Genomic DNA, 11,397 nt, shown 5'->3' with positions numbered 1-11,397 from the left:
CAGGAATGCCTACATCCCGAAGGCATCCTGACTTCTATTGTAAATATCATGCAAGTACATTTCTGGGGTGAACTTTCTTTAACTTCGTACAAGTTCTTCTGAGGAATCATTGTATTCCAGTGAAATCACATGAACACAAGTATCCTTTGCTATGGGTAATTATAGCCGAGGGGAAAAAGATGTACTATCCCTTCATGTGCAAATTGAAGTAAATGCATGTAAAGTAATGCTACTGGGGAGAAGAACTTCTTAAGGCTTTATCATTTCTTTGGCTCTATCACTAGTGTTAAGCTACCGGCCTGATAAAATCATGATGTGGGTGGCCACGTGTTCCCTTAAACACAGATTTGCCTCTGAGTGTAAACATGGGAGATTAATAACCTTTACACCATGTGGTGAAACACAGATAGCAGTATGATGTGGAGCAAGAGGAGGAGGATGCCTGGGAAATATGAATTAAGTATCAGGGAGGGAAAAAAATCCTTAAAAAATACTCCTCTGAGTGCGCTTGTTTTTTTTTAAATCCAATTTTAATTAACAGTCAATTTCAACACAGCCACAACGGCATGCAGGAATGTAAGTACCTTCTGCATTTTAAAAGCTTAAATGTTTTGCAATCCTCGTTAGTAGCTTTGCGTAATTAAGCATCGTATGCCAGATCACAAAGGTACTATTTACATAAATTCAATCTGAAAAAGATGACTTGTGCATGAACTCTAGTGTGTGTTATGGGGTACAGATACGCAAAGTATGTTGCTGAACTTCATATTATGTATGCTATACAGTGCTACACATAATATTTTGCCCTTCTAAAGGATTCCTTAATTGAGTCTCCTATGCACTCTGCTTAAATTTGATCATTTCACTGATGCTTACTGATCTTTCCCAATTTTCCTTGCAGCAAATTAATGTCCTTCGGTTGAGTGAGCTAAAATCCAGTGAGCTGCTCAGCCAAAGACAGTTGGAAGTGTGTATTTGTAATACAAGAATGAAGTCCTGCCTAAGTCAGATAAAACAATAACATAGAACATTAAATGTAAAAGCTGAGATCAATGTCATCAATTAAGAAATACCAGAATCAATTTGCCTAATTCTCTTTTAATGTGTTTGCATTAGAATCTAGTTGCGGGTTATGCTACCTACCATATGCTCTTGTTTTTCACAGGATCCTGGCCTTCTTTGAAATAAATAACCTGGCTCCTGTGACAGAGAATGTAAGGATGGCAAACCCAAGGGAGTGTTTTACTGGTATTCAAACACAGAGCTGCTGATCAAATGCTTGATGCTGCCCCTGAATACAGAGATGCCAATACCTGCCTGCACGTGGTGCTTAGGAGTTGATGGTCAACTGTTAAAACAGAAGAGATGATTATGAGTCAGTGTAAAACGGTTGGTGGGTACATTCAACACACAAAGATAAAATGTGAGGAAGAAATCAAGGTAACCTCCACGAGTCCAGGTAGGCACTTGTTCTCAACTTTCGTTTATTTACTTATTTTGTGCCTCGCTGTTCTTCTCTCGTCCACATTTGGAGGGCACAACATAAACCTAAGAGGAAGCGGATGCAACACATTTCTGGTGATTTGCTGGGACAAAATAGGGATAATTGTTGGAAAGTGGCTGGGGATGGAAGTGAGCAATGCAAGAAGTGGGAGGTTGTGGCTGCCGGTGACCACCAGCTGGTGATTTGGCTCTGCTCCAAGTCAGCCAGTCCCTTAAACACTGTACTACGACTGCATCCCTTTCTGGGGTTCTAGCTGGAAAACAGGAAGGTGATGTTTGAATTATGTTTGAGTTATTGAAAGAATAGTTATCCACACATTACTATTATTATACATCGATATGGAGCTCAAGTTCATCCCTGTATTCGAAATTTCGCAGAACATCTCATTCAAGTGGCTAAATCCTTAACAGACAGAAAGCATTTGAGCAGCCTTTACATTTTTCATAATAGTGTGATGCATGGTCACCTACCAATATCAGAGGAAAAAAAATGCACAATATTCTTGCCTCTTTTTTCCTACTTTCCTTTACTTTGCAATGCTCCTCAAGAACTACCTAAAAGTTTCTCCTTTAGCCACTCTGTTTCTCCTCACACTAATTCTAAGCTCTACATGGAAAGAACTCATCTAGAAAATGTTCCATTTCTTCAGTTTATAGAAAAAATAAAGTCAGTGTAATAGAATGAACCCACTATAGTTTAAGAGGATAGGCAGGTCTGCTGTGTTACAAAACATTATTCACTCCCAAAGGAGTGAGAGAAATTCTTCACTCTTGGAAAGGCACAGGATCAATTGGGCTGATTTCATCCCACTGTATCTCTCTACTTTCTTCCCATCCTCCTCTCACATCTCCTCTGCAGAGTATGTATTGTAAACTGCTTTCTCTACATTCTTCTGCAGCTGAAAACAAGGGTTGGGAACTGTCAGTTATTGAAGAAGTTACTGAAATCATTAAGTTTAACATTAACCTATTTCCAGGCATCTGCTAATATTTCATGTAGCTGTAATAGCTGCATGCACCATACTATGAAACCTCAGACATGAGGGACCATCACCCATGAACCTGCAGAATTCTGATAGCACTGAGTTAAGACAGCAGATTCCTGTGTGAGGTGTTGCATTTCCATCCTGTTCTACTCTGCTGCTATCCTTCATTCTTTGTGGCAGGGGAGCACCTGACTCTTGGAGATTAATTAGTAATTAAGAGTTGGTTTAAAAACAATGCAAGTTTGAAGAAGAAAGAAATCTAATCTAATTAGACAAGAGAAATATAATTTTCAGATTTTCAGTGTCCTGGGATTTTTATTTTTTTTTTTTTAGCAGAACATCTAAATAAGTTTATTTTGAACATAGCAAACTGACCTTGCTAACTAGATGTAAAAAACAAATGCAGATATTTAAGCTGACATTTGAGCAGTGTCAAAGCCTTCTAAGCTTGTTCTGAGTAGATTAGCAGATAAGTGCTAGCTTTCCTATTCTGGGATATGTTCCAAGGCAAGCACAAGGACTGACGATTTCATTTAACTCCAAAGAGGACAACACTTCATATTTAAATAATGCAAATCATTCACATAATTCTTATGACAAGCTATCAGCTGGAGCTGCCAATGTCAGCAGGAAAGCTCTCTTCTTTAATGAAGTCTCTGGTTGCCACTGTGTCTGAAGGCAAAAGCTACATTTCCTGTACCATTCAATTGGTACATGAAAGTGTAATTATTAGCACTGGGTACACAGTTTTCTCAAAAACACATTATGCATCTCATCCGATCTAATCTCAGAAAAAATAACTCAATCTTTTTTATTTTTTGAAACAGAGACATTAGATGCTAGATCTTTAGATGCTTTATAGACTCAGTAGTGTATTTGTAGACTTACACAAAATAGCACAGAAATCCAGAGCCAGCTCCCAGTATCTCAGCAGTATTGATAAATCTGCAAGTACGTATTATGGTATGATGCTGCACTACTGCTTGCTACTCATTCAGTATCTCTGATAGCAAATCCACAGAGCTGCTTTCAAAAGAGAATTTAAGTGTTTGCCCAAATTCAGCCTTATTCAGCAGAATGCATTTAAGACTCTTGGATGTTTAATGATTCTGATTTCCATCCAATACCAGTGCTGAACAGAAAAGAATCTCTCTAATATGACACGATATGGGAACATAAATCAAGGGAAATAATCAAAGTTAAGGCTCACAGTTCAGTGTGCTAAAAAATAGGACTTTGGGGCTCTCAGTTCTAAATTCACAGACATCATCCTCTTTCTTCCTGACACTCACATCTGTGACACAGAGCAGAGCACTATCCCTCTCCAAGTGCCTTGTATAACTTATTTCAATAAGCTCGGGTTTCTGTGTAGACTTGAACATTTCACTGAAATTGGGTGCCCCAATTTTCTGTCTTATTATACCATATTTGAATGAAACTGAGGGTGGATTCAGGCTTTGAATGAAATTGAGGGTGGATTTTGCCTCATCCTACCTTAAATGTTGATATCTATACTGTTACAGCTAGAGGCTCTCTGATCAATAGTTGCTGGCCTTTAGGGGGTAGTTCATTTCATCCCAAAATAGACACATTTCTCTGATCATCCAAAAGTCTCTCCAGTCTCCACTGAACCTATGGACTGTGCCTCCATTAGCTGTAATAAGCACATACACTTGGCTGTTGTGCAGACACACTGTGGGCTCCTGGGACGAGCCAGGTGTCGTACTTTTCCAAAACTTATGGATTGAAGGGTCCTCAGTTTTCAAATTTAACTCATCTTTAGAAAGGGGCAAGTAATTAGATAGAAATACCTGGACTCACATACGTTATATCAGTCTAGCAGTGCTTGGCCTCCCCCATGCCTGGAATGTCTGAGTGCTGACTGTGTACCTTTCAAACCCTGTGCAAACAAGGTGGTCTTCTGCTGTGGCCTCAAGATGTCCCCTGCTGCTGCGTTTGGCCTACACCTGCCTTCTGAATCTGCCCCCTGTCTGGGCTGCAGGTTAATTAACAGTGTACTTTGCCTGTTCTGGTTATTGTATATCCCTAAACATCACTAAATGGAAGATGCATTGAGATAGAAGGGGCTTCCAGCACCAAAAAGACATGGAGCTGTTGGAGTGATTCCACAGGAGGGCCATGAGGATGATTAGAAGACTGGAGAACCTCTTCTGTGGACACAGGCTGAGGGCTGAGCTAGTTCAGGCTGGAGAAGAAAGGCTCTGGGGAGACCTCACTGAGGCCTTCCAGTATTTGACGGTGCCTACAGGAAAGCTGGAGAGGGACTCTTTGTCAGGCAGTGTAGTGATAAGACAGTGGAGCTGTCAAACTACAAGAGAGGAGATTTAGGTTGAATGTTAGGAAGAAGTAATTCTTTGCTCAGAGGGCGGTGAGGCGCTGGCACAGCTGCCCGGGGAGGCTGTGGTGCCACATCCCTGGAGGCACTCAAGGCAGCTGGATGGGCGCTGTGCAGCCTGAGCTGGTGGACGGCAGCCCTGCCTGTGGCACGGGTTGGGCTGGGCGGGCTTTGAGGTCCGTTCCAGCCTAAACCACTTGGCGCTGTGTGATGGCTGTACAGCAAACAGCTCATCTACCGTGACCCAAGATTCCCTGTAGCCATGAGGTTCACAGCAAAGACAACACCCCTCCCGACCGTGCAAACGACCCAGTCGCTCGAACAACACCACTTCCACGGTCTCTGCTTCCCCTGCGTCTCACGGACCTCCCTTCTCCGCGATCCTGACCACGGGGCCCACTCCAGCGCGCCCCCGCCCGGCTCCCCGCACCCGCCGCCGCCTTCCCCTCCCGGCGGTCCCGGTAGGGGGCGCTGCCCGCTCGCTGGCGGCGGCGTTTGGCCCGTCGCGGCCGCCTTACTCGCGCGTCCCTGGGCCCGCCGCGGTTCCGTGGGGTTTGCCCGGCCTCTGGGGGTTCCGCTAGCGGCGCCCGCCGCGGCTGGGCCGCCGCCGGGCCGCCACCATGTTCACCAGCACCGGCTCCAACGGGCTCTGTGAGTACCGGTCCTGGCGGCGGCGAGGGGTGTGTCGGCGTCTCAGCGTGGCGGACGGCCGGCCCCTCCGCCGGGGGACGGGGCGGGACGGGGCCGCGCTGCCGGCGGGAGCTCCGCAGCGGGGGGGCTGACGGCGCCCCGCAGCGCGGGGGGAGCTCCGACCGGCCGGTGCGAGGCGCGGGCCGAGAGCCGACTGTTGCGATGGGTCCTGACTGTGTCACGGGGAGCACCGACGGGGGTGGGGGGGTGGTCTGGTAACGTCGTGCTGCAATGACGGCTCCCGGTGGGCGATTGTTTCTGCGCCGTAGAACAGCTCTTCGGAGGTGCGAGACGATGTGTAAAGCTGCGAGAAAGTACGTGGCGTGAGAAGGTGCCTGGTTTGGCTGAGTGGGTGAACTGTGATCAGCAGAATGATCCGTGCTGGCCCCGCGGAGATGCCGTTCTGCTGGCACAGTGTGCGCAGTTCAACCTCCTTGTTTTCTCTGATAAACTGGTACAAAGTGCGCTCCTCACCAACTCACCCCAGGTAGGACAACCAGATGCTAGTTAGACTGCAGTACAAGTGATGCGGTGGGTCAGGCTGAAGGCTCTCGTAGCCCAGCGTGCCACCTCTGAGTGCCTTTATAACACCTGTAGTGTTTGGTACAAGCCATGTGGTGATACAGTTTGGTAAATCTTTGTTGTTGTTGTTGTTGTTGTTTTTTCAGTCACTTATCATAGAATCACAGAATGGCCTGGGTTGAAAAGGACTACAATGACCATCTAGTTTCAGCCCCCTGCTATGTGCAGGGTCGCCAGCTACCAGACCAGGCTGCCCAGAGCCGCATCCAGCCTGGCCTTGAATTCCTATCTTAGGTCATTTAGAAATTGACCTAGTTGTTGGTTTTATCTATCACAGAGTAAGGATTTTAGTGTCTTCTGACATGTCAGAAATGCCAGTGGCTCCTGCATTCTGTCCCATCGCCTTGTTGTCACACCTTCCAGCAAGGTTCTCATCTTTAGCCATGCCAAAATGGACAACCAGTGACCCCAGAGCTCCACCGGGTGTTGGTAATGTGAGTCTGAATGGGCTCCTTAGGCAAAGTGTTCCACCAGTTTCACCAGTCAGTTTTCCAGGAGCAGGTGTGTAGTGGTTTGGCCCGGTCACCTTTTTTTAAAAACAACTTTTTGATTCTGAAACTTTTAATCAGAACTTAAATAGTTCTTTAACTCATCTGAAGTTCTTTGGTTCTTGTATGTCATGTTTAATCCTCGTCTGAAACAGACAGGAGAATGTAGCTGTTGACTCCTAGTGGCTGCAATTGCAGCTGGCTTTAAACTTTTTACTCCATCTGGTAATAATGATCCAAGGAAGATTGGTAGCACCTTGGACTAAGATGTTATAGTCATTCTTTGAATTCTTAGTTTATTATTCACTTTGCTAATTTTGGAATAAAGCAAAGTAAGTGACTGTGGACTACTGCAGACTCTGGAAACGTTACAAAGATGCAAAGATGAGTTTAATAGTTTGTGTTGCCAAGGGAGAAGCAATTTGAGTGTTGTTACATTGTATTCAGTGCAGTGTCTAGAACAAATTCAGGATCAGCTTCCTACCCGAACTGTCTTATGATTGTATCTGTCACATTTTGCCAGATGCTCACATCCCGTGAATAATGCTACTGAAATGCTTCAGCGGCTCAGCAGAGGCCAGCATGAGTGTATCAGGGCTGGTGTGGGGCTAGCTGCTCAGAGCTGTAGTGCTGCTATGTTCACTGCTGTCCATGGGTATGGATAGTAGGAGAGTCAGCTGGAGCTAATGTTTGGTTTTAAGGTAAAACCGAAGTCTAAGTTTAAAGCACATCCACTTGCTAACCTGAAAATTGTTTGACTACTTTGCCTACTGTGCACAAAGTACTTTGTGCAGCAGTAGGGAGGCGAGCTCTTTGAACTTAAATGTAAGGGTTTCCTCTAACGCTACGTAGGCATTAACCTCTCTGTGAACCTTGTGGTGGAATGCTCAAGGTTGGTTGTCCCCAAGACAGAAGTGCAGTAATGTGCTCTTCAGCTTGTGTAACCTGAAGTGTACTGTGTGCAGGCATTAGGAAAATAATTAAACTACATAAGCTGATGCTCTGTGATGTGACTAAAGGAAAAATGGAGTATGTATTGACTGTATCTGGCTTGTGTGCATAAGTTTTAAGCAGTCTAGTGGTATCTGGGAAAACAGTTCAGCTTGTACAACAGCATGCTAGAGAGCAGTGTGGATCAAAACATGAGCTTGAGTCCTGGGAACGGTGCGGCCACAGGAGCTCAATTAGCCAGTCATTGCGTGCTGCAAAAATGTGGCTGTTGCACTTCTGCCACAGAGCTAGCTAATTTCAGACCACCTTGGGGATCTGTGCAGCACAGTGCTGTAGCTGTACCTGATGTCTCCGGCATTGTGTATTAATAGTAGTAGGGTAATATGCTCTGTGGCTGGGAGGAAGGGAGGAAGAAGAGACTGCTCAACTAGATAAGCACTGTTTCACTTTCTATTTTTTTTTCTTTTTTCAAATGTTCCATTTAAAACAAAGATTTTCTTTCCTTCTTCTTCTTCTTTTTTTTTTTTTTTTTTTTTTTTAATATCTGTTGCAGTTTGTAACCTAAGCTAACACCAACTCCTCCTTAGACAGTAAGTGTATAGGTTATAGGTTTGATTACAGTCCTACCAATGTCTTGTAAAAACAGGTGTAAAATGTGATCACCACTGGTCTCTTTTCTGACTTACTTCCTGCCAAACGCGTTTCTGCTGCAGGACTGAAATCCTTTGGTCTTTTGTAGCATAACAGGAGCGCAGACTAGATTTTTCTTGCCATGTTAAGAGGATGTATGCTAAGGTTCTGCGCTAAGTTCATAAGCTTCTGGTGAAAATCCCTTCCTGTTGTGACACTCTTATGACTGCATTCACTTGCAGACATCATGCTGATTAACCACCAGAGTACGCTGTGATGAGGCACTCTGAGCAGAACATTCCCTTCCTGTGCCTGTGCTGCGTGCCTAGGGGCAGGAGTTGCTTTTGTGAGCAAGGATATGTCATTCAGTCATATCATCCTTGCAGCAATAACTCCAGTATTTTTGCAGGGTCCTCTTGTGTTGCATGTTCTATTCCAAAGGATGAGGCACTGGAAAAATAATTACTGGATCAACTGACCTAAAAAGTGATCACTTGGAAGAGTTCAGTCCTCACAGCTGGTGTGCCGGCTTGTGACATCTTCCCCCTTCCTCCAGCAGCATTACACGTGTCAGTATCTCGTGTTGTCCTCCCTCCACAGCATGCTCTGATTTGCTTTCAGCTGCTGTTCAGGACCCAGTGCACCATGATAGCAAAGAACAGTCTTTAGACCTGAGATCCTCAGATCTGATACAATTATTCCGGTTTCCCAGAAGCACGTGGTGTCTGGTAAACACTTAAAAACTATTTGGATATTAATTCAGATAGTGAGTTTCAACAACCATTACAATAAAGGATAAGCAAGGTTTCCTAGTACTCAAAATGAATCGTTCATGCTCTTAATGGTATTTCTGTGTGGTGTGCTAGCAGACTTGTGTCTGAAGGGAGAGAAGTAAGACTCCTTGAAAACTCTGTTTTGAAATGCCACTTTAGGCAAGTGGATGTGCTGCTGGTTCTTGTTCAGATCATGAAACACAGTGGATGAATAGCTGAATGACAGCCGAAGGCAGGAAAAAATGAAAAAAAGCCCCACAGACTACTGACTCTGCCAGTGCACTTGATATAGGAGAAACTGTGTGTTCAGATGTCCATCAGTTATGGTTTGAAAGACTCATGTATCTTGTGTATCAATGTGTATAGGCATCATCAGGTAGTTCATGTGTACTTCATGCCGTTGTCGTGGTCCCCAACAGTTAATTTGTCTGTATGGAAGTGATGAGGCTGCCTCAGGCAGTTCATCTGGGGATGTTTCCAGGTGACAGTTTAAAAAGCCATTACAGATCATGTTTCTTCTGCAACTCTGGTGTGTGCTCACTTGGGATCTGCAGGGAAATGTCCTGAGCTAACCTGAGCTTCTGCAGCCACGGCCTGTCAGCTGGGGTTTGCAGTGGGGTCCTCTCACAAGTCAACACTTGAGTCTTGGGCTCGCAATAGCAGTCTAAGGGGTGAAGCTGTTCCCTGAAAAGTCATTCTTGAACAGCAGGTTAGTCTTGCTGCCTCTTTTGGTATTCTCAGCTGCCGCATCTCCCCACCGATGAGTGCTGAACAGGCAAGGAACAGAAAAACATTTCAAAAACCCTGCTACTGCAGCTCTCGTGTTCTTCTTAATGCAGTGGTGGCTTCTGAAGCTGCAACAGCTTGTGCCATCAGCCTCCCCCTCTGTGAGAGATCATGAAATCCTTGGAGTTGGAAGGGACCTTTGAAGGCTGTCTAGTTTAACTCCCTTGCAATGAACAGGGACACCACAGGCAGATCGGGTAGCCCAGGGCCTGATCCAGCCTTGCTTTGAAAGTCTCCAGGGACACCTGCTGTTCCTCAGTTCTGTCCTTTGAATGTGGCAGTGTCACCAAGAAAGTGGTAGGCTGCAATGCTTCTGGGGATTTATGAGGGTAGTTTTGGTGCGAACTTCTCCAGTGCACCAGAGAGAAGCAAAGATCTGCAGTGAAGGCTGGTTCTGTGTTTTTCATTGTGGTTTTGGCATGCTTCACCAGTGTTACAGAATTGCTCTGTTCACTTATCTGTTGCAGCAATGATGCTGTTATTGCCTGTTGCTTGGGTGAATCGTCGCTTAAAAAGTGCTTTGGGATTGCAAATATATTCTGAGATCTTTGAAGATAACATTTGGTACATTTTAGCTTTTCAGGGTCAAAATGAGAGTTTATCCTTTCAGTCTACATTCTTTACATGACACGGAGGAACGGAGGTATGTTTTCCTCCCTGTGCACATAGATGTTAGTGCTGCCTGTAGACAGCAATACCATGGGGACTGGCAGGACATGTTTGCATCCCGCATGATGTTGCAGATCTATCAGACCAGAATTCTGCTTCCTGAGTGTTACATTTCCATTCTAATCAAGGCATTTAATCTGGATGTCAGAATGCCTAGTTGTGCAGTATCTGTCCTCTGGAGTTGTTTTTGGTCTTACAGGTAGATGCAGATGGTACTGGCAGCAGCAGGGGGGTTCTCTCACTGGTGGCCTCACAGCAGCAGTCCTTGGTAAGGATCTGTATGGTGTTGAATGGTAAGGCAAACTACTGGCTTATACTGGGTGTACCAGAAACACTTGAAAAAAAGTGTTTTGGAAGTTGTGTTGTTCATCTGAAATAGGTAATCTTTCTTCATTTAACTGGCCAGCAATACACTTCTCAAGTAGGATGACATTTTGAGAAACTTGAGGGTAGAAGTTTCCGTTACTCATGTGACTTTCCCTGTGGGGAGCTGTCACAGTAATGGCTTGGTTACTTATGTGGTTTTTCACTTGGTGACGGGCTTAAAAATTAAGTTCTATCCTCTATAATAGGGTTTAAAGTGTCTCATCTGAAAGCTGAAAGGGAGACTGTGGTAAAATGGCATGTTTGTACTTTTGGATGGTGTTCTGTGGGTGATTTTTGAACACACACAAATTAGAAATGAACTTTGTGTATTAACTGTAAAGCAATGCTAGGCACTGGAATGGGCTGCCCGGGGAGATGGTTGAGTCACTGACCCTGGAAGTGTTCAAGGAACAATTAGATGTTGTACTGAGGAACGTGGTTTAGTGGGCAACGTTGGTGGTACGTGAATGGATGATCTTGGAGGTCTCTTCCACCTTAGGGATTCTATGATTCTAATAATGATCTAATGGCATGGAAAATTACAATGAAATCTGAAAACAGGTATAAAACCTGTGTAGGAATATAAAGGTATGGAGAGATATCTAGTGATTTGCTTA

The 11,397-nt window shown here is 44.7% G+C and overlaps 1 protein-coding gene across 4 annotated transcripts in view; it reads left to right on the top strand.

Moving 5' to 3' along the window:
• The first annotated feature begins 1,227 nt into the window (after nt 1–1,227).
• The window catches only part of UBAC2 (UBA domain containing 2), a 102,737-nt gene continuing 92,567 nt past the window's right edge, over nt 1,228–11,397 (top strand). Inside the window, exon 1 of one of the 4 annotated variants that reach the window (XM_048933206.1) lies at nt 1,228–1,459. In XM_048933206.1, the coding sequence (XP_048789163.1) occupies nt 1,366–1,459 (94 nt within the window). In that variant the 5' untranslated portion in view covers nt 1,228–1,365. Of the gene's footprint in view, nt 1,460–5,325; nt 5,497–11,397 lie in introns of those variants that run through there. The other 3 variants (XM_048933208.1, XM_048933207.1, XM_048933210.1) reach the window with 3 other exon arrangements.

The sequence above is a fragment of the Lagopus muta genome, chromosome 1 (assembly GCF_023343835.1).
Source record: "Lagopus muta isolate bLagMut1 chromosome 1, bLagMut1 primary, whole genome shotgun sequence".
Lineage (NCBI taxonomy): Eukaryota > Metazoa > Chordata > Aves > Galliformes > Phasianidae > Lagopus > Lagopus muta.
The sequence above is the reverse complement of the archived record's forward strand: the minus strand, read 5'-3'. Positions and strand labels throughout refer to the sequence as shown.